General features: G+C 36.0%; 1 protein-coding gene across 2 annotated transcripts; it reads left to right on the top strand.

Moving 5' to 3' along the window:
• The first annotated feature begins 313 nt into the window (after positions 1–313).
• Positions 314–23070, top strand: LOC135585778 (uncharacterized). Of its 2 annotated transcripts, XM_065118104.1 has the most exons (15): positions 314–511; positions 600–833; positions 1563–1877; positions 3039–3146; positions 5876–6068; positions 9884–10146; positions 12926–13055; positions 13799–13878; positions 16019–16276; positions 16351–16424; positions 16875–16966; positions 19137–19219; positions 20955–21026; positions 22041–22166; positions 22788–23070. In XM_065118104.1, the coding sequence occupies exons 1-15, from the start codon at positions 371–373 to the stop codon at positions 22827–22829; spliced, it is 2211 nt and encodes a 736-aa protein (XP_064974176.1). In that variant the 5' UTR covers positions 314–370; the 3' UTR covers positions 22830–23070. The 2 variants fall into 2 exon arrangements, with proteins under 2 accessions (XP_064974176.1, XP_064974181.1); XM_065118109.1 differs by lacking the exons at positions 20955–21026; positions 22041–22166; positions 22788–23070 and having other exon boundaries at positions 318–511; positions 19121–19162.
• The last annotated feature ends 952 nt before the right edge of the window (positions 23071–24022 follow it).

Raw genomic sequence — 24022 nt, 5'->3', positions numbered from 1 at the left:
GCTCTTAGCTTCCCTGTAACGGTGGAAGAATCACTTAATTGATATCCAGTCTAATAATCACTTAATTAATATGATATTTAGTATTTAATCCTCTCACTCTTAAAGCGAGGATGTGGGTTCGAGTCACTTCCAGTGAGTCCGGTTCATCTGCAACTCGCCCGAGTCAGATCGGTTGGCTCGATAACGGAACTGGCGAGTTCAACACGTTAGCCATCGACGGGTTTGGAGGACTTTAAAGAGAGCCTTAAACCAGACGACGTCATCCGCTGCTCGTTGGTTCCTCTCCCTTTCCGCTGCGGCGGCGATTCCTCCTTTCTCCTCCTCCCCCCCCCCCCCCCCCTCTCTCGCGGCGGCGCTAACAGCGGCGCTCATGGCGCAGAAGAGAGGGCAGCGCGGCGCCTCCTCCTCCGCCGACGATCCGGAGGTGGTCGCCCGCGTACCCCTCCAGGCCGTCCTCCTCGCCGACAGCTTTAACCTAAAGTTCCGGCCTATCACCCTCGAGCGCCCCAAGGTATTCGTAATTCTCGGTTATACGGTCCTCCCACCTTCCTAGGGTTTTTCTTGTACGCTGATCTGATTCTTGAACCGGCCCTTTGGAGGTGCTCTTGCCGTTGGTGAACGTCCCGATGATCGAGTACACCCTCGCCTGGCTCGAGTCCGTCGGGGTCGAGGAGGTCTTCGTCTTCTGCTGCGCCCACTCTCAGCAGGTGAAGCAGTACTTGAATCAGTCCGAGTGGACCAAGCCCGCGGCCAGACTCTCCGTCACCACGATCGAGTCACATGACGCCATTAGCGCTGGAGATGCGCTCCGTGTGATTTATGAAAAATCCGTGGTAAGCTATTGCTAGGTTTTTGTGTAGACGTGTTGTTGTAGCTTGTTCACCAACGGTTCTCAATCGAATTCTGCTTTGTTTTTCTTCTGTGGCTTTAGTGAAATGTAATTAAAGATAAAAAAGATTGCTTGCATGTATATATGTGTAATTATATGTTTTTCTTCTGTTGATTTTCTTCCATGAGCTACTTGCATGGGAAGGTATGCCTGTTACTTTGAGATTAGAAGTTTGTCATCTTCAGGATAGTTGTAATATACTCTATGGCAGTATTAGACTAGAAGGGATGCAATAAGGCCGTGAGAAGTGAAAATAACCTTAAAGAATGCCATTTTACATGGAGACTTTATGATGATAGTAATGCAACTTGTCCTATAGCTTTCATGGCGCATGAAGGAGACTTGCGATGAACACAGATGTTGCATGGATATCATTGGACAAAATGTCAGGAGTAGTTGGCACACTACTTAGGATGTCAAAATCATAAAAGCATTTATGAAAGCTGCTGCTGATAATTTTGTTTGGAATGTGACAATCTAATTTTTCTTCGTTTTACGTACTTCTATTGTCTATGCTATTTCTTAAAAGATGTTAATTATATTATCCACCATAATTTATATTGGTAATTACTTTTTCTTTTGTTACTATTTGTTCTTAAAGTCATATGTCCTAGCGTAATGTTAGTTTGAGGTTTCCATTTATCTTACTAGTTGCCTTTTGTTTTCCCTGAAGATACGTGGAGATTTTGTTCTCATTAGTGGGGATACTGTTAGCAACATGAGTTTAGCTCAAGCCCTCCATGAGCACAAGGAAAGAAGGAAAAAAGATCCACTTGCTATTATGACCATGGTTATCAAACACTCTAAGCCTTCAAATGTAACACATCAAACTCGACTTGGCACTGATGAGGTTATAATGGCTTTTGATCCTGAGACAAAAGAGCTTCTTTTCTATGAGGACAAGGCAGACCCTTCCCAGCGGATTATTTCTCTTGATAAAATTTTGCTAGCAGATAGTCCTGCTTTCTATATGCATAATGATAAGCAGGTACTTTAAGTTCCAACTTGCTTCTTTACTTTTTGCACGTCTTTTTTGACTTTATTGCTTGTCATATAGGTAATCTTGATGGAAGACTGCATGGACTTTATGGTCTTCTGAACCAAAATATACGAAAAAGACTTTGCATTGTACTTTGGAACAAGGTTCATCGTGCCACAACGTACTACTCAGTACGAGTGGTACATACTGGTCCGACTAGGGCCTGGTATGGGGGGTACATATCGGTTTGTCGGTGCAGTCCACCGTACCGTGTGTTGGTACATCGGTATGGTTCAGTACATATCGCACCAACAACTGGTTAGTACTACAGACCTGTAAGATGAACCGGGCTTTGGAAGACTTGATACTGAATGCCAATGTATCTTTTTTAATGATAAATCTGTAGTGCATTTCCTTTAGCAGTCACATTCTGCAGAGAGGCAGATAGTTATAACATTGTTGCATTTCTTTCAAGGTTTTGAATTTTGGTGATAGGTGGAGATTGTACCATTGGTGGTGGGTAGTAAGGAACACATCATGACTAATGAAGAATATTTTGAAGATGATATTAATGTACAATTGAAATATTATTACTATTCATTAACATGCTAAAAATTTAAAAGGAAAAAAATTCAGCTCAGTAGGCTAACGGATAGAGAATCATGCCCATCTTTAAAAACGATGACATAAAGGTGGTAAAGAAGAAGAGAAGATGGAGAGCAATGGAGAAAGTGAAGAAAAGTAATCGAGGAAGGGAAATAAACAAACATAGAAAGGAGTAGAGGGAAAAAAAAAGCATGATAAACTTTTATGTTAAAACTCAATTGTTCAGTATTCTGTTCCTTTTCGCTGAAGGAAATACTTCTTTATTGTTTGATATTTTTCCTTTTTTAATCAGCAAAATTGTTATAGGGTATCAACAAATTTAGTTGGTTGATAACTTGATATGAATCTCATGGTTCATAAAGACAACAGGACTAATAAAATGGTTTCCAATACTAAAGAGACGGTCACCTAAGGCACACCTCAGTGAGCATCATGAGCCTTGTCTGAGGCATCTAAGAGAATTTTCCTTGACACATAATAGGCATGCCTAGATAATGTGCTAAAAATTGTTGAAATTTTTTAGTCGCAACACATTTTTAAGTGATTTAATGTCTTCTTTTTCAGGATTGCTACATAGATATCTGCTCTCCTGAAGTCCTCAGTCTTTTTATGGATAATTTTGATTATCAACATCTTCGCCGTCATTTCGTCAAGGGTTTGCTCGTTGATGATGTGAGACAAATCTTTTCATATTCTTTTGCTGTTTTTAGGATCCATATTTTATGCACATAGCGTGAAATACATGCTACATCTTATATTATTTTTCACAATTTCAAATTTCTTTTAGTATGTTCTATAATTTTTGTCCACATTTTTGCACTTATATCCATATTTGTAATTGAATGTTTCAACTTATACTATATTTGTCAAGGCAAATGAATCTTGATTGTTTCCTGATTTGGTATCTGGTATAGAGAAGGTCTGATTGAATTCTTGACATGCGACCTTTGAAATTTTTTGAGATATTCTCCATTTCAAGTTCAGACCTTTGGTAATTATAACTTTGATTTTTCGATCATTGATATGGTGTCAAAGATGGATACATCCAATATTTTTGTCTTTTGTTGGTGGACTTCCGGAAGTTCTTAGTTATGTTTATAGCATTACCACCTTATGGAATAGCAGTATCTTTTGCCTAAAATATCATTCTTCTGTTTTCGTGCATATCCATTTAATTGTGTTGGTTAATACGCTAAGAGAAATGACTGATAGTTTTGCACAAGTTGTTTATTATTTTTGCAACTATGCAGTATGTTTTTGTACTTCGGATTTCTTATCCATTGATGAGAATTGCCTCTTATGCTTTATAGATGAGCAGATGGAGAATAGCCTCTTATGCTTTATAGGACTTCTGCATCACTTTGCAAAACTTAGAAAAGATGGATGCTTATATAGGGCGAAATAATCATTTAGAACACAGGATCACGTCACATGCATATCATCAATTGGATACATCTTGGTTTGCTTGATGTTGGTTGACACATTTCTTAGTTTATCTGAGGACTTTGGAAGAGTTCGGTGTATTTTTTTCAATCAAGAACTGTTATAGAAAACCTAACGACCACAACAAGATCTTTGCGCACTGGTTCTATTTTTTAATTGACTCATTCTTTCTTCGTGAATCTAGAGCTGGAAGAAGCAGCAGTACACTTTCAATGATTAAAAAGGCAGCAACCAAGACCTTATGAAAGGAACAGAGTTAAGAATTTGCAACATGAATAAAGCTTTAAAATGAAATAAATAAATGCTTTATCTCACAAGCTTTGTTTGGTTTGTTATCTGACTACAATGATTCATTGAGTGGTACAAAGTATTAGATTGAACAAAGCATCAGGCTTTTGGAAAGAATAATAAGATGCCATGAAACATAGACTTGCTATATATATATATATATATATCAACTTTAAGCTTTTCCCAAGATCCTTGAAAGTAAAAAAGAATATCTCCTCTACAAGTGGTTACGTGGCCCTGGCAATCAAAATAGGTCTTTAATATACAGGTATCTTCAGGTTTTTGATTTCTAAATGGACCTTTGTTGTAAAATTGAGGTTCAGTTACAGTTACTTTCTTGATGGTTTATTAGTTATCAAAGTTGAAAGGGATTTGAAAGATCAAATGCTGGTAATTCTTAATTTTCGGAACTTGTTTGTTGCTTTTTCTTTGGAGAAAGAACATATAAGGTTTTGCGAGGTGAGCATTGCATTCTGTCAGATATCTTGCAATGGCTAGATAGAGTAGCAATAATCTAGATCGCAGCCACCTCAACTAGATTGAAAATCATTTACTTGGATTGGCTCAATAAAGGAAGTTGCTCTTGAACAGAGGGCTGGGTAATTGTTTAGGTTTTCAAGAAATCTAGACATTGAATGTGAAGTATGGAAGGGAGTTAAAATGAAAGAAGAGTACAGAGATTGCTAAGGTTGGTTATATAAGTCAGATATCCAAGTGATCTTATCGATTTGAGAATCGTCCAATTTTTTCTTGTATCTACTATCCTCATCAAATTATTTTGAGTTTATGGTGTCTTTTTTTAAGCTGTTCACTTGTATGGATTATTCGTAGTTACTTGAGACAATATCTTTTGACATTTCTGAATTGTCTTGATGTGATCAGTAATGTCTTTGAGATCAGAGGGCAGTTATTCAAATTATCTCTTTGAGATGATTCTAACAAATCTTTAGAAACCAGTAACCACAATTTCCTATTTTGCATGAAATTGTATATCCTTGAATATAACTCATATGGTGGTAGCTTCTTCACATCCATCTTCGAATGGTCACCTTTGATCCATGATGCAATTAATATTGCATATTTTTAAATTTTGTTCATTAAGTTTGTTTGGCTTGCATTTCCACTTACACTCACATCCTTGTATTTCTCAGGCTTATTTTGGGAACAAACTATTGAATGGAAATTTTAAACATGTAGATGCATGTCATTCACATCATCATATGAGAACATTATTACTATGGATGTAGGATGTTGGACCTTTGTCATTAAACCATTGTGTACATTAGTTAACTATGTATGATCTTTTTTCTTCTGTTCCAGATTTCTCTCAAATTTTACATTTCATAACAGTTCTCTCTCTCCCCCTTTACATTCTATTAGTTGAAAAATCTTGGCATTTATATATTCACCTTACATTTTATGTTTATGTTTAGCAAAATAATTAATTTTATGTTTGTTGTGAAGCTCATGTCATTATGTTACTTATAGAAATATTATCTGCCTATAGAGTAGGGAATGATTGCTTGACATTGGCTTAATATGTTGGTGAGCTGAACCTAATAACTCCAACTGGAAGTAATGTGTTGTTGCTGATAGTGTTATGAATATCGTACTCATTAACCTTAACATTAGCTTACTTGTTTTGCCTTCTCTTTTGATTTTTTTTTCAGATAATGGGATATAAGATTTTTACCCATGAAATTCATTCAAGTTATGCAGCAAGAATAGATAACTTCAGGAGTTATGGCACGGTTACTAAAGACATAATGCAAAGTTGGACGTACCCTTTGGTACCAAATGTTAGGTACTTTGGGTGTTGCTCAAATATGAAGCTTGATAGACAGGGAGTTTTCAAAGCATTGGGTAAGCGACAACACCAGTTAAAATTATGTTGTTCATTGTCTTCTCTTTTTCTCATACGGTAATCTTGTCTTGAATTCCACTTTTTTCCTTGCTGCATTTGGATAAATGGATGTTAGTGTGGGTTGGTTGATATATTGAATGCCCAACACACTAGTTGTAACTATAAGAATGATCCATCACTTTGATTAAAAGATTCTAGACCTTCAAAGAGCAAATGTTTATGGAGATTTATCACTTGGGATCTTGTCAATCAAGACGGAAGATATGTTTCTATAACTCACCATCAATCATTGTGATGAGGTTGATTCTTAGAAATATCTGCACCTTATGGTGGACACTGTTCAAGCCAATTCTTTCGTATGGATCTTTTCCTTTATTATCAAAAGTTACTGATGTGTCGAGGATTAAGACATGAGAATTGAGAAAATGAGATTAAATAAGACATTCTTCTCAACAATTGTATACTTCTCTGTGTTTTCAAAAGGCGCTTGAGCGGGGTGCTTCAGTGAAGCACCGTCGCCTTTGTCTGCAATTTTGTCTGCCACCCTCTTTTTCCTCCACAGCCATCAGTTACTTCTCTTCCAAGTCTATTCTTTTTCATTTTGATTAATTTGCTACACCATATTGAGGAGGTGCACTGTTACTTTGTTTGGAGTTAGAACTGTTTAGCACCATATTGAAAATACTGTTTAGCATAGGTCTCCATCAGTAGAACCCTATTTATCATATTTCATTAAATTTGATGTTAAACTTTATTATTTTACCGTTTTTGTTATTAGAAGATGGATAATGTAATTTGGTACTATATATGATTTCAATTTGATATGTCATTGTTATTTTCATGATCATATTTATCGATCATAATATATATTTTAAATTTTAATATTCTGAAATGTCTCGAGTATTTTGGGACCTTGGCACTTTTTGGTGCGTAGCGTTTTTTAAAAACACTGATGCATCTGTTTCTTTATTGCTTCTGTTGCTAAAATGATCATGTCTAACTAATCCCTAATCATGTTAATGACTCTTTGCCCCTTACAGTTCATTCAATCAGCATGCCTGTATGCTTGCTTGAGGATGACCTTATGCTCTAAAAAGGCTAATGTTAAATTACTTCTCAAACCCTTTTCACCTTCAGCTAACCATTCTGGGCTCCTTGATTGTTAAACATAGGAGAGTATCTAATCCATGATGTTCGCTGAAGATGATTACCTATCTACAAAAACATGATGCAATAACTACAAGAAGACTTTTATCCAACTGTTTGCGATAGCTACACGTTCTTTTTATCATTTTCCCATTTAGCTTCATCAGGATACTCTCTTCATATGTATGATCTATGGCAATTATGTCCTTTTCTTAATCCGGACTGTGTTCTTTATTTTTATTCTAAACTTTTGTTAAATTAAGATATGATATCTTAATAGTAAACATAAGGATTTTCACTGTACTTGTCTTAAGTATCTAAGATGATTTGTTATATATTATCCTTATTTGGAGCCAAGGTTTTGTTATAGGATGTTCGATCCCTTATGTAATGGAACATTTCATCTCAGTGACGAAACTAATTGACTCTTAAGTGTGGTTGATCGTTGAACTTGTTTCATTGAGGAAAGAAGCTGACTCACACTGCACATTTACCTTTGGGTTCCCCTTGAGTTGACAAGAAAATGATATCTTGTGGTACCATTGTTGATGAAGATGTGATGACAGTCATGCTTGCCACTAACCAGTTCCGACTCCCATGTCCTTGTTGGCATGAATGCTTGCTACATTTTATCAGGCAAGTACAGGAGCTGGCTACTCATATCTTAATGGGTTTGAGGTTCCAACAGAATACTTAAGACCATGTTAATTTTTCAGGTCCTTTTTCTAGGCATTAATATTTTTAATCTTTAAAATAATATTTTTGTTGTAGTTAATCATTTTTTGTTTCCAAGATGGATGCATGTTTTATGACATTTATTGGGTTTTAATCTTCGATTATTGGCATCATGGTGTTTGCCTAATGGACTGACATGATTTGTTGGGTATAACACAACATTCTGGTTTGCTGAACAGCCTTGATATTGGATTAAAAGGGAAAAAAAAAGGAATGAAAGGTGAGAAAGAACCTATCAAAGACAAGGAATTTGTGAACAATGAACTAAAAGGAAAAGAAAAACTATACGTGTGACTTACTTTGTGCGATCGTTCTCTTTGCCAGATGTAGATAGTCAATTTGTTGTTCTGGCTAAATTGGATTAAATATTATACTGGAGAAAAGATCAGTATTGATCAGTTGTGATAAGTCATTGGTACGAGCATGAAGGCTTGTGGGGAATTGTTCGCTTTGGGTGAGCCCGCACAATTTAGCCCTTTCGGGGTAAGTCCCAAAAGACGCCTTTGAGGGTAAGCGTGATGTTAAAGGCTTATAAGCCCTTGGTTTTCCTACTCATCTACCAATGTGGGACTAAATGTCCTTATTAGTGCCGCCCCAGTAGGGGTGTGAGAATTCATGACCCTCCTTCTAGTGCCATTCTGATATGTCAACATTTTGTCGTCATTGGTGCGAGCATGAACGTTCGTGAGGAATTGTCTGCTTTGGGTGAGTCCGCACGGTTTTACTTTTTTAGTGTGAGCCCCAAAAGGCACCTCTGAGGGTAAGGGTGATGTTAGAGGCTTATAAACCCCTGGTTCCCCTATTCCTCAACCAATGTGAGACTAAATATGGGACATTGATTGAGGAGCAGGAGAACCAAGGGTTTATAAGCCTCTAAAACCACCCTTACCCTCAGAGGCGTCTTTTAGGGCTTACCCCAAAAGGGCAAAACCGTGTGGGCTCACCAAAAGCGGACAATTCCTCGTGAGCCTTCGTACTCGCACCAATAATGACAAAATGTTGACTTATTAGAATAGCGTTAGAAGGAGGACCATGAGCCCTCGGCTCCTCCTACTGGAGGGCATTGATAAGGACATTTAGTCCTACATTGGTTGAGGAACAGGGGAACCAAGGGCTTATAAGCCTCTAGCATCACCCTTACCATTAAAGATGCTTTTTGGGGCTCACCCTGAAAGGTCAAAATCGTGTAGGCTCACCCAGAGCGGACAATTCCTCGTGAGCCCTTGTGCTCGCACCAATGACGACAAAATGTTGACTTGAGGGCTCATTTAGTGGGGCACGGATGAGGACATTTAGTCCCACATTGGTTGAGTAGGGGAACCATGGATTTATAAGCCTCTAGTATTACTCTTACCCTCAGAGGCGTCTTTTGGGGCTCATCCTGGAAGGGCAAAACCATACGGGCTCACCCAAAGCAGATAATTCCTCGCAAGCCTTTGTGCTCCCTCTAACAACAACAAAATGTTGAGTTATCAAGTTGAAATCAGTATTTGATTAGGATCTTACTAGTTGCTATCAGTCCTAATTGATCACAACCAATATCTGGGCAACCTATCCTACTTCCAACAAATTCCAGCTGATTCCTGATTAGTTTCAGAGAATCCTGTTAGATTTTTGCCGTGACCAATATCTGAGCAACCTATTGTACTTCTATGAGTTCCAGTTGGTTCCTGATTAGTTTCAGACAATCATTGAGATTTTTGTTTTTTTTGCCCTGTTTTTCCCTCATTTAAATATATGAAAAACGTTGAATGCGCTAATCATTTATCACTGACTTTTTTTTGGTTGATTTTCACTCAATTCAATATACAAAATGGTTGAACTGGGTAGTTAATTATCATCTTTTCTTCTACTTGCATGCACAAATGATGCTTCATGCTGATGGAAATTAGAGATATTTTCTTTTTGGTTGACATATTATGCTTTTTTGCAGATGTTGTCCAATCACGTTCTGCACAAATTGGTGCTGTTACCTTGATTGGAAGTGGAAGTACCATTGGGGACCATAGTGTGATATCTAACTCAGTTATTGGTCAGGAATGTACCATTGGCCGCAATGTATCTGTCCATGGTTGTTACATTTGGAATAATGTCATCATTGAAGACGACTGTAAACTAAATCATGCTATAGTTTGTGATGGTGTTCATTTAAGGACAGGGGTAGTCTTGGAACCTGGTGTCATATTGTCGTTCAAGGTAAATGATGTTTGAAGTCATTGCAAATCCTTTCATTCTGGAGTATATTATCTTTTTTAAGTTGATAATTTATTTGGTGAAAGTAGTATTGCTTATTTTTTAATAAATGAAGATAACTTAAAGAAGTTTCTTTAGTTCATCACAAGTTTTTATTACTTAATAGCTAGGAAATATGTCGTAGTGGACTTTTCATACATGCCCCTGCAGTAGTCAGAAACTTGGAATTGTGTACAGCTGTTACATGCCCTTCATAAGATACATTCAGGCATTTGTCTCCAATGGAAGTTTACTTTCTGTAATGTGTTTGTGTGCAATTTCATGCCTACACCCTGCATATGAACATTTCAGACCTTTGCATGGTTACATGCTATCAAATGCTAAAGTTGTTTCATTTTAGGACAATTTACTTGAAATTTCATACTTGCTTTGTGGAAATATAATAATAAATGCATTTTGTTAAACATCCCTAAGATATATTTTCTTATGCATTAGCGAGATGCAACTATTGTTATCAAAGACAAACTAAGTGTAAAATTATTTTATGCAGCATGGATTCATTGCTTAGACTTTGAAAGTGTGATTGTTCCTTTGAACTATGTGGGCGAAGTATGATGACATGGAGCTTAATGATCATATTCTCCTTTTTTCTCTTCACAGTATTTGCTTTTCAATTGTGGGGGGAACTTAAAAGTATCGAACTTGAAGCATCCAAGTTTAATCTGATGCAGCAATGCATTAATAGTGGAATATATGAAGTCACGATATGATTGAAATGGTTGACATTAGTAAATTGACAAACATAATTCTTTTCTAGAAGAAATGACAAACGAAAATATTTCAGATACTAAATGTTTGTTTTTAGTAGCAAAGTCACGTTTGAAACTAAAAGGAAAACCTTAACTAGGGATTTCAGATGTTTGTTATTTCAGTCTTAGTTGTTCCTAATCCTATTAAGCCTACCTTTTAGACTAAGTGACATGTTTGTACATAAAACAAATATAAATAATTCTTCCAGGTACAACAATGTTTTTTTGGGTCTGAAATCCATTTTTCATTTTTGCTTAGCCCTTACAGATTCCAGTCCTAAGCAGTTGTGGCCACTTAATTTATAGTTAGTCTAGTGTGATGAGACGGAAAGAGTAGTACTGCTATTGCAGGAGCTTACAACCTGTAAAAAAGCATGTAACTATCCAATCTTAAAAGAAAACAAATGGTTTGCCACTTACCAGATGAGAGAGGCAAGACTTGTACCTCAGATGATAAATCTTAACTTTCGAGGTATGTGCATGTACCAATTGACAGCTGGGCTGATATGCCATCATGCATATGTGGGCATACATTGGCTTCAAAAAGAGAGTAGATACTGATGTTAAGTAAAAAAGATCTCAATTAGGTGGTTGCTTGAGGTCGAGGAAGAGGGAGAGAAGAAGAGGAGGATGAGAGAGCCGTTTGATTGCAGAGGTGCCATTGGTGATGGCTTGTCATAACTGTAAAGGTTAAATTCTGGAACCATGAACAAGGCCTTACTATAAGTTGCTCTTAACTAGCTTAAGATGGCTAGATATTGTAGCCATGCAGAAATCACTTGTAAATAAAGGTCAATTAATTAGGTTACAGAGCATTTTGCTTAGTATGTATAATAGGACATGATGAAACCGAAATCCTTTATCTAATTTATGTAACACTGTTCACGAGGAAGAAGAACAGCTTGGGATCTACATTCACATGGCATTGCCATCCCAGGATTTCAGCTTCATGGTTAAAATATGAAGTATAGGAGACCGTAACAGATGTCTTGGGTCTGATTTAGTATTGAGTTTGGCTTGATGCTTTAGCATGGTTCAAAACTGTAGTTATGCAGGACTTAAAAGGTGGAATCTCTAGCTTTTAATAGGTTTTACTAGAAATTAGGTTATTTAGTGCCTGAAACTATAGTCCTCAAATTTGTCTATAGGACACCGTAAGTTGAATAAGAGCACACCATAAGCTTTTAAACAAAAGGTAAGACAGATTTCACAATAAGATAATTAGAATTGCATTTGTGACAGTTTCTTCATAAGTATGTTCTCTACTTTACTGTAAATTATATGGTAAAATGAACTTGTCATATTGAAGTGTAAACTATTGTGCTGTGCATTCATTAGAGCATATTGAGATCTGAATTGTACATGATAAAGATGCTTTCTTGGTCAATTTAATATAGGATGTCTCACCATGTTTACAAATTTGTGTCAGTGATCCAGATGTGCCTTGGGTCAGACTTGTACATTCCTATCCTAGGACAACAATATATCCTTGTATTGCATCATAAGAACTATGAAATATATGCTAGTAGATTGGCCTTGTATGGCAGCTGATAGCTGTTGTCCCACATTTAGGTTGCGTCTGGATTTCAATTTTAATTGCAAATCAGTTGGATTATCAATGAAGTCTAATTGATAGAGAAAAACAATTATGGATAGGTTGTTTGGCTGCTTTGTCATGTATTTAGATTCTTGGGTTATGCAGATGTTGCTAAATTACTTCTAATGAAGTATTGATTAAAGACATGTTGGAGAGTATCATTATACTGCTATTGTTTTATCCACATATTGAGAGTTGATGTCAGAAATCAAAATCACTGTTCTTTTCAACATGTCATGAACAATTTCTTTTGTCTTCACCTTTTTTTATGGTATATTACATATAATTCTGGTTGTTGCTACAATTTCATTATGTTACTTAACTTTAAACTTGTGTGTTGTTTATCTGCTCAATTTATTCACTTTTTCTCCTTCAGGTAGAAGTTGGGCAACAAATAACAATTCCTGCTTATTCGAAAGTTTCTTTACTTCCTCAACCTTCCATACAAGATAGTGATGAAGAACTTGAGTATGCCGATGCAAATAGTGGAGTTATAGAAAGTCCATGTAATATCTCTATGCTTGTGATAATTTAATCCTTGAGTTAGCAAGCGACAGTACAACTTATCAGTTGAAACTAGCACAGAGCTACAGAAACATGTTGTATACCTAGTTATCCATCATATTTTCTTGTTAGTAATTTCAACTGAGTAGCGGCATTTTGGGAAAAAAAATCCTTCCATATACAAATATAGTCTTCCTATATTTGCTTAACTACTTAACTCCTTCAAAAACTCAACCACTTAACTCCTTCCAATGTGCTTTGACTGGAATGTCTCATAGGGACGAGTAGCAATATTTACCTTCCTTGCCTCCAACATTTTACTTCTCTTTTACCAATAGATATTTTGTCACTAAGAATTTTCTTAAGAGCTCTTAGCAAAACCTCAGGTGTTTGACAGTGGTTTCTTTTAGCAAATTTTTAATGGTGGTAATATAGGAGAAACATAATATTGATGATTTTTAATTTTAGAACTTTTTAAGATATGATGCTGGTACAGTTTGTTTATGGTATTTACGCAAAACTGGGATAATAAGTAGCCATTCACATGTCTTACTTTTTCTTTAACCTTGTCTTTTATGTTCTTAATCCCATTATTTTTTACCTTTACCATTGTTTGTAAGGCTATCAGGCTCTGTGGCTTATTACTAAATAAGAGCTTATTAGTTTCAGCTATATTTTCAATTTATAAATTATGTATCAGTTCTTGCAAAACCGTAATGTAACTTTCTACAATGATATTTTGCAGCAATTACTAGTATGATCAGCACTAGAAATGCAGAACTAAGCTCAGATTATTCAGTGACAGAGAACTCTGGCCTCTCTGAGGTATGCTAAATCCTTTTGTTTTTATTTGATCTAGTTTATCTTGGCATTTTCTTTGGACCTCTATGTCATTTAAATTTAGCAGTTACTGATATTACCTTAATCCCTTATAATTAATAATTAATGTTTTCCAGGGTGATTTACCAAAAATGAACTATTTTGCTTTTGACCGTTAACGAAAGACTTGAGAGAGAAGCTGGGTTTGCATATAAATTCTATCTATTTGGAAAAATCTTATGATAAAATTCTAAATATAAAAGTCAGTGGGTTTCAGAAAGAAAAAGGTTTTCTAATAAATAATTTTTATGTAATTAAAAGACATGATGGACATTGTATTTACTGAGTCTCATATCACTATAAGATCTCATTGAGGATCAGAAGTTATTGCCATTTGCTTATAATGGATGAACACATTATGTATATTTGGGATGTCCTTCCATGGTATATGTTGCTTAATGATGACATAGTTTTGTTTGAGAAGAGTGGAGCGGGGATAAACTTTAAACTTGGGGATTCTAAACCAAGTAGGAATAGGGTTTCACATGAAATCTTTTTGGTTAAATAGATTAAACTTTAGTTATTATTATATCTCGTTGCTGTATGATCAGCTCATATATGATGAATGTCGGTTAGAATCCTTTGTGTATCAAGAACTTAGATATTCAGGGATAGAAACTTAAAAAAAAGTTTAAAGTGGTGCTGCTTGACACTTAAGAATGTTAAAATAGAGCATTACTATATAAGATACATAAATGATCGATTCATGTTAATTTAGAGGTAGTGAAGCCAATCAAGGACAAGAAAACAATATTGTCATTGAAGTTTGAATAAGACCTTCAATTGTGCCTATTAGGTAAATAAGTTGATTCGACTAGATGTTCTGGGAGAACAAGATGGAAATTGAAAGAACATTATTAACAGCTATGAAAGGACATGATGACCCTAACAGAACTGTGGTTTCTACAGCATAATTCAGAATTTAGGTATCATTTGTGGTGATTGTAGTCAGTGATTTAAAAAGCGCTAGGCGCCAAAAGGCGCCAAGGTCCAAAAACGCCCGAGGCGCTAGGCGCTCGCCTAGGCGCTCGCCCGAGCGAAGCGAGGCGCTAAAATATAAAAATATATAATATAATTAATAAATATAATTATTTAAAATTTTAAATAAAAATATGCTATTAAATTAAAAAAATCTAAGATACAAAATCACAAAATTAATAACATTAAAATTAAAATAATATATTATTAATCTATTAATGAAAATTAATCATTTCAAAATTCAAATAAACTTAATATTAAGATTTAAGAGTATACTGAGCAGTCTAAGCTTGACGGAGAAAGGAAGCAGCGTCGGCAGCGGCGAGCGGCGGGGGGAAAAGGAAAGGGAGCGGGAGGCGCGAGTAGCGGGAGGGCTCGCGGGAGTCGCGAGCAAAGGGAGGGCTCGCGGCAGCTGGGAGGGCTCGCGGGAGGCGCGAGCAGCGGGAGTCGCGAGCAGAGGGAAGGCTCGCGGGAGGGCTCGAGGGAGGCGCGAGCAGCGGGAAGGCTCGCGGGAGGGCTTGCAGGAGGCGTGAGCAGCGAGAGGGCTTGCGGGAGGCGCGAGTAGCGGGAAGGCTCGCGGGAGGCGCGAGCTGCGACAGCCGCGAGCAGCGTCAGCGGGAGCAGCGGCAGCGGGAGACGAGATCGCGATCGCGATCGAGAGCGGCAACGGCAGCAGGTTAGTGTTGGGTTAGGGTTAGGGTTGGGGTTATATCGGTTTAGTTGGTTCGATTGAACCAACTAACAACCGAACCAGGACCGAACCAGACCTAAAATTCTGGTTCGGTCGCCTTGGTTTACCCAGGCGCTCGCCCGAAGCGCCCAGCGCCTGGGCTCGGGCGAGCGCCGAGGCGGCGCCTGTTTGAAGCGCGCCGCCTGGGACATTAGCGAGGCGCTCAGGCCTCGCCTCGCCTCGCCCGAGCGCCTAGGCGAGCGCTCGAGCGCCTTTTGCAATCACTGATTGTAGTGTTATACCATTTTGAGATATTTGCTCTTATATTCTGCAAAAGCTAATATCTGGTTTTGCTTTTGGTTCCTATTCGCTGTCCTAATAGTTACATTAAAACTTCAAGTTGCTGCTCTCAGTTAGTTTTTCCATCTTGTTGCTTAGGTTGGTATTTCGGGGGTTGGTTACATATGGTGTTCCTTCGAAGGAGGCAATGATGATGAATGGAGACACTCAGTTGCTCCAATCCCTGCATCAAAGTTGGCAGAGTTATCTCATGATGATTATGAGGATCCTGATGTGTCATATCAGGAAGTTAATAGTACTCCAGTTTCTGGAGAGTTGCGACCTGACTCAGAAATTACTGGTGATGATGATGCTGATGGGACGGATTACGGAGATTCTGCTGATTTTGATAAGGAGGTAATAAATGAAAGTGTCCTTGGGATTATACCTTTTTAGTTGGAAGTACTTCCATTCATTTTGTTTAACCACAGGTAGAAGCAACTTTTCAACGGGCACTTACAGGAGTGAACCAAGAGAATGTGATTTTAGAGATAAATTCACTCAGGTATTTTATTTAGCAATTAACTGATTAAGTGTCACTGTAATGTTTGTTAACCATGATTTTGCTGTTTTATACTCTAAATTATGATTTTCATTCTTTACTTAACAGATTTTTTTAAGGTATTATCATTTTTCATTAATAAGGCAAGTGATGGGGTTAGAAAAGGTTGAGAATGTAAAGCTAACAAGACAAAAATTTGTAGGATCATCCTATAAATATTTCTGAAATAGAGAAACATTTTTATGTCACTAGGAAAATGTTTTTCCATTATCATGAATAAGACTGACAGAATGAATTGTATTTGATGTAACTTTGTTTTCTTAAAAAATTTCAGTATATTTTTTAAAGAAAGTTTAGTGAATGCTAGACTTGTCCGTGAATAGTGCTGTTATACATTAATACTATTTTTCTTTGTTGAGCTATCTGTCTGATAAATTTCTCTGTAATATTCAGGTTATCTTGCAATAAATCACATGCTGATTGTGCTGGGGCATTGTTCTTGTCTGTAATAAAGTTGGGTCTAGAAGCTCCTCATTCTTCTAATGGTAAGCATTTATATCAAGTCAGAATGTTCTTGAGTTATTTTCAGTTACTAAAATCTTGATATAGATCCCTATTGGATTCATAATTTGTTGGAACAGTCTAGGAAGTGGAAATAAATTTATATACTGGTATAACAACTTTGTAATTGGTAGTTTATCTGTTTCTCCATGTTTCTTGTGTAGCTAGAGTTGTTTTTCTTTTTTTATCAAGCATTATTTTTGTTGATGATGTTAAAATTGGATTAAATGTTTGGTTGATGGAACCTTTTCGCTTTCGTCTCAAGTCCTCCATCATTTTGCTATTAGAAATTTAAACCTTTTTCTATAAACTTATTTCACATGAACTTACATAACCCTGAGAAGCACAGTAACAAAAATTTCTTCTTGTTCGATACAAGATTTGAAACCTCCACTATCACAACTCTAATCTCACCTCAAGTTTGGGAAGCGCTAGAACTTTTCTCCACGAGACATCAGCATCCACCTGCAAAACTTAGCTCATCTACTCTAAGCTCAAAGTCAAGTGTTTGAGAGGATCAGAGCACATTTCATGCTGGAATTGGGTTGCAAGGAAAGGGAAAGGATTGCAAATTGATGTTGTACTGACTGTTCTAAACCAAGTAGGAGCAGACAGTTGTGAGGATGTGGGTTTGCTAACTACTGCTGCCATTTATGTGTTTGGTCTGCAGTAGTCACTGGCCATGTATTACAGCACTGGCTAAGTTGAAGGTAGGGGCTGGCTTGGGCATGCATTCTTTTATTTTGTTTTTATTGGCTTGGGCATGCATTTTTTTGTTTAGTTTTCATTGGCTTGGGCATGCATTTTTTTGTTTAGTTTTCATTGGCTTGGGCATGTATTCCACCGATGGGGGTAATCTATAATTAGGTTGGAAAATTAAGAGGGTGCAAGGACTGACATTTCTATGTTGCAGGAGTATGTCAATAACTTTAAGCACGCCGCCTTCCGATGCCTTGTTATTTAGAATTCTCTTGTATTTACTGACACAAGTAATTAAATTGGCAAGTTTTGCTAGTTCTGGTCCCTTTAAAAGGTCTGCTATATTTTTTAAGAGACAGGCAAAAGAATGAAAGATTAATTATGAAGAAGCATTCAGGGAATTTCTTCTATTGTGCATGATGCAAAGCTGCATTTGAGGTTTATGGAAATGATTTGAATCCATTAATTAAAATTTGACTGTTGATTTGTTGTTCTTTCTTTAGTAGCTGTAGCTTTTGCCAACTCTACTTGTATATGTCTCTCTCTAAAAAATATAATTACTACCATTCTTCAGTCATCATGGATGAAGAGGTTTAGATGAATTGTCATCAAATGAATATTAGTCCCGGTGTAAAAATTGTATAGTGTGGATGTTAATTTATCAGCTGTATTAAATGTCTCATGGTAATAAACCACAAGAATGGTGGTGTTGTTGGTCTTGAACTGTGTATTTCTGGAATTTCACTATAGGCCACAGTATGAACTTTTCACGGAAATGTTTGTGACCACATAAATGAAGTTGACATTCACTTCATTATTAAAGAAGAAAGTATCATTTCAGAGGTTAGAGTTGAGGTCAATTACTTGCCTTGATAATTGATGCTCATATTTAAAGAAGAAAGCAATTTACTTGATCCCATTTTAGTGTCTAGTACAATAAAATTTGCATCGATCAGAAGCGCTGATAGGTAGTTGTGGTGGAAGAGTAGTTTTTGGTGACTTTTCATGATAAGGTCTTCTAGCAGTATAGTATGGATATAGTACAAGTAACTTTTTCTTGGGACAGAAGAAAGAACATTAGCTGCATCGAAAGTTTGACTGTCAAAACATGTCTTTCTTTGAATCTTTTGTTTTGAAGAGAGAGAAGCTGAGCACAATGTCAAAGTGGGGTTTTCCCAACTTTCATGCCAAGTAGGAACTTTTGCTTCTTGACATCTTGTGGAATCACCATTGATTGCATTTTCCTTTTTAAAGTCTTGAAAAAAAAACTGTTACTTCTGCATGAAGTGTGCTTTCTAAAGTTCTTAGATAAGCCTACTTGCATATTGCAGAAATGCAGACATATATATTGTTAATTGAAAATTTGTTCATTGGATTTTTTATGATTTAATATTTTTTTCTTTTTTGAAAATTTAAAATCTTGATTGACACCGGGTTAGCTGTATTGATGCTAAGGTGAGTTGTATCAGAATACTGCAAAAGAGATCAACAGGTGGAAGGATATTTTGAAGCATTATCTCAAAAGTGTCGATGAGGAGGTATTTCATAGATAATTTGTGATTAAGATCCTTTTTAAATCTATTGTAGGTTATTGTGCAATGCTTGACATAATGGACCAGACGTTTGTCGGTTGGATTTTTTTTTTTTTTTGCAATTACATTGGACCAGTCTCATAACTGCTATCTATTAATCAACATGATATTGGAACTTCTTGTCCACTTTCCAGATAGTCAAACTGCAGATAACCTATATATTGGAAATTTGTTTGTTGTCAGTATGTACATTTAGCTTGATACATAATTGTCAAGTTGCTTGCATTTTTAAACATGACAGACGTGGGATGTTCCTTCAACTTAATGATTTATATTAAGGTATGTAGTTTCGAATAATACCGTCTGTACCGGGCGGTATGTACCGGTCCGTCAGTTGACCGATACACGGACCGTCCATTATCGGACTGAATATATATATATATATATATATATATATATATATATATATATATATACTCTTTTATATATAAATATATATTAATTAATATATATATACCGAGCATTGTACCGAGCGAATGTTGAAACTTTGGTACGGTACGATATTTCGATCCTTGGTTTATATCATCATGTAGCCCGTGTTATTTTAAGGTTCCAGTTAAATAAATATAGCTTTAGATTTCTCATCAGATTATGATGGCTTTGAATATTAGAAAAGTACATTCAACACTTTAGGCATGTATCAATTTGTCCTACACCATCGAGTGTAATGCAACTTATATTTTTAGTAGAATACTGCTGTCATCTGCTATTGAAGTTTAAATCTCTTTTCAGGTTTTACTGGCAGATACTTTATCCTCTATAAAAACACTGCTAGCGGGTTACTATTCCTGAATTAGATAACACCATAGATAGTGCCATACTTCTGCATTGTTTGTAGACACTATTAGTTGGAATGCATCAAATTATTTAATTACTTCTGCATTAAAAAAGAGTCAGTGGTTCATTGCATAATGGAACTTCCAGGAAATGAAGAATATTAAATGCATTCTGAATATATAGAGATAAGGCTGCTGGTTGCATACATTGTTCAACCCTAGATCCCATATTAGCCGGAGTTTCGTGCATGAGATTCATTTATATAGGATATATTTAATGGTGCGCATCAATAGGTATCATTTTGCTTGCAATTCGCATCATGTTTAACTAGTATAACATGGTATAACCCAATACGAGAAATAAATTTTAGATTCTAGTATCTCAGAATGTTTGTGATTTATGCATATGCCATCTGTATGGTGATGAGTAATCCACTATTTCTTTCTTTTTTTGTCTTTTTCCAATAATTACATTTTTGAGCTACTATTCTTTTTTCCTTGTGAAATTCAAATAGATACCCTTGATGGTGTTTTCTTGTGCTGACGTTCTTTATTTCTATAACAAGGATCTCTAAGAAAGTTTTCTTTTAAAATTCAATAGCATGTATAGATCAGTTGACATCCAGAAGAAAGTTCTGGAATCAGTCTGGTCTGTTGCACTTCTGAAGCATGGTCTTTATCATTTTCCTAGTTCTTTTTGCAATGTCCTCATAATGAATGTACTCTTGTAATTCGTTGGAGGACAATATTGCATAGATATCTCTATAAATTTGGGTTCCTTGAAAAACCTGATGAAGTCACTGTCAAATTGAAAATCATGTTACCATACTTATCAGCTTTGTAAATGTTTTGTTGGCTTAAGATTTGTTAAACTACATTGATATTTCAACATAGTGTTATTGCAGATTGAAATAATTTTGAAGTTTGAAGAGATATGCTTGGAGATCGCCACAGAGTTCTCTCCTTTGTTTTCAACAGTAAGTTACAGCTTGGCCAGAACTAGTAAATATTGTAAAATTATATTGAGAACAGTACATTTATAACCGCAAGGTAGGTGGTTGGTACATAAAAAATAAAGCATTAACGAATCTGGATACATTGAGTGTAAATTTTTAAACCACATTTATTAACTGATTTGTTAGGAACATTTGGATGATGTCGTAGGACTTTGAACTACCTAGTTATTTTGATCATCACATAGTTAAGTTAATATAAGATCTAGAACCTCTATTTCATGCACATCAAGTAAGAATTGTTGGCAAACATCAGCTGTCACAAGAGATGTTTTGTGCTAAGATAACCAGCTGCAACTTCATAGTGGTTGAAGTCCTTCAGCAAAACATTTGATGCTCATTCTTACTCAGGCTTCATTTTTTATTTCAGTTAAATTCTTGCATGCAACTTCAGTTTTGAATTATGGACCATCAAGGCAATGTTTTCTGTATTAACTTATTTTGTTGCTTTCAATATTGGTGGATGTAGTAGAAAAGTTTACCAACCACATCTATTCCAAGATTAATGCACATACTTTTGCTGCAAGATGAGCATCGTTTCTATTATATGAGCTTAAGCTAATGTCAAAGATAATACATCAAAATTAGTAATAAGTGTATTCATTTTTAATAAGTTCTGACAAAGTGGGGAAGATTGGATATACTCTGTTTACCAATTGCACGTGTTATGAGGACAAGTTTAATGGGTTCCAACAAAATGGGAATATTGGATATACTCTATTTACCTATTGCATGTGCTTTGAGTTATTTCCAACAGATGAGGTATCAATAGTCATCTTACTAATTCTTTGTGTTTTTTGGTTCTCGGGCAATGAGAAGTGTGCTTCTTTATAGTAGCACTTCCCACAAGTTTTCTTAATCTAGTTTTAAGTACAGCTTCTTTATAAAACTGAGTTCATTCAGGTGCTCCACTTTTTTTCTGAAAATCTTTCTGATGTTCTTGAAGAATTAATTTACTCAAATTATGTCCTTTGATAGATTTTGAGCTCTCTCTATGAGAAGGACATTCTGTCAGAGGATGCAATTCTGTCATGGGCATCGGAGAAAGAGGGAGCAGATGAATCTGATAAGATATTTGTTAAACAGTCCGAACGATTTATCACGGTATGCATTGAGGATAACATTTGAGCTTCAGAACAAAATAGATGAAAGCCTATTTTTGTTTAATAGATATTATATTATTTGGTCACTGATGATATTCGTTTATTGCATTAGGCGATGGCTGAGGTGGCTACTTTATTGGTTGAGCCACTCGATCCCTGACTAATTAGAATTAGTTGACAGAGAATAAAATGGTTTTTTTGGTCAAAAGTAACTAATATCGTATTCATTTTTAGTTGTTAAAATATAGAAATATATCATTATTTTTCATATTTGCCAAATAACTTCTATGACATGTTAGTGCTAATTTGCTGTTATAAGAAATGAAGGATGCTTAGTAGACGTGCAACCTCTAGTCTTTCTTTGTTTTCTACTTTTGGTTAAAGGTAAAGCTACTAGCAACTGCATCACTAACATATACGTGCACATAAGTGAAACAAATGAATTTTTGTATTACTTTTTTACACATCATATTCTATAATACAAACCTCGAGCACTGCCACTTTAACTCTAGTGTTATATTCTTCTTCCTGCCTAACTTCATATTTTTTGTAGAATCACGTGTTACTTGTATTATACTAGTCTTGATACCAGTGTCTTATAATGTTGGCAAATTTGGTACAGTGGCTAAAAGAAGCTTCCGAGGAGGATGATGAAGATGATTGAATGTATCAGAAAAATCCTGGATTGGAAGAAAGATTCCAGGACCGTGGCCGCATTTTTATCTGGATCGTCTTTTGTAAAAAGGCGTGTTATACATATTATTAGACATCCATGTAACCCTCAGTTTTCAAGTTTGAGGGAGAGGAGTTGAGCTGTACATTTGACTTCGATTCTTGGTGGCCAATCCCAAAACCATATAGTTGAGGAAAACAGAATAAAACTTCCCATTTATTGGTGTTTGCCCTTTTTGTGTTCCAACTGTTTCTTCAATGGGTGAAAACAAAGACGGAGGCAGCAATCTCCTCCTGTACCACATTATTTTAATTTGAAGGGGTTTGGAAGGTTAATCATTGTAACAAGATGTCGTGTTCTTCCATCTTTTTGATCTCTTTCCACAAACCATCTAAATTATATGTTCCTTCTGCATGTTTATTTTTATTCAACCATCGAAATTTTATTTTTATATTTCTAGAGTTTATTTCTAGAGTTTAATTGGATCATTTTTCATCTACTTCTATATATATATATATATATATATATATATATATATATATATATATATATATATATATAATTCTTTTTTAAGAGTGATTGATCCAAACTCATTTAATCATGGTTTGTACAAGTATGATATTAATATCAGTTAACTTAGCTGATAAAAATTTTAGTAGTACATCATAGGATCTTGGGCTTGATTTCTCGTTTCATCATTTATCTTTTATAAAAAAAAATTATTTTTATTTACAAATTTTTTTATCGTGATATCCAACATGAAAAGTAGTGATATGAAAGGCCCAATACGGCCCAGTCTCAACCAACGTCCAATGGACGCAACGTAATATGTGAATAGGCTGTTGGCCCATAGGATACTGGCTAAAGCCCTAGCTGATGCCTTTAAACCCGGAGAAACCCTAAACCACCGCTCCCATCAAGCCGCGATGCGTGCTCATCGATTCGTCACTCCGTTGAAACCCGAGGCTTCGTTGTGGGTTCTCATTGTCCGACAATGTTTTCTTGTTCTCTTTCCGGCCTTTTGATCTTTAGGTTCTTGAAATCTAGCCTCCTTTCCCGTTCGGTTCCGACCTAAGAGTCTGTTTCGCGTCGCTCCATTGTTTTTATTTGACTTCCTATCTTCTTGTCCGCCAATTTATTCTTTCTTGTTATGATGGTAACACAGAAAGATCGGGTGGAATTAA

Source organism: Musa acuminata, chromosome BXJ1-3 (assembly GCF_036884655.1).
Source record: "Musa acuminata AAA Group cultivar baxijiao chromosome BXJ1-3, Cavendish_Baxijiao_AAA, whole genome shotgun sequence".
NCBI lineage: Eukaryota > Viridiplantae > Streptophyta > Magnoliopsida > Zingiberales > Musaceae > Musa > Musa acuminata.
Note: the sequence above shows the minus strand (reverse complement) of the source record. Positions and strands in the feature narration are given on the sequence as shown.

Bases quoted from the DNA above. Each gene is read 5' to 3' on its own strand.
- LOC135585778 (XM_065118104.1), top strand. From the start codon at position 371: ATGGCGCAGAAGAGAGGGCAGCGCGGCGCCTCCTCCTCCGCCGACGAT. The intron at 16,967-19,136 runs GTAAGCATTTAT...ATTGATGCTAAG, and splicing joins AGCTCCTCATTCTTCTAATG to GTGAGTTGTATCAGAATACT. The intron at 22,167-22,787 runs GTATGCATTGAG...AATTTGGTACAG, and splicing joins AGTCCGAACGATTTATCACG to TGGCTAAAAGAAGCTTCCGA.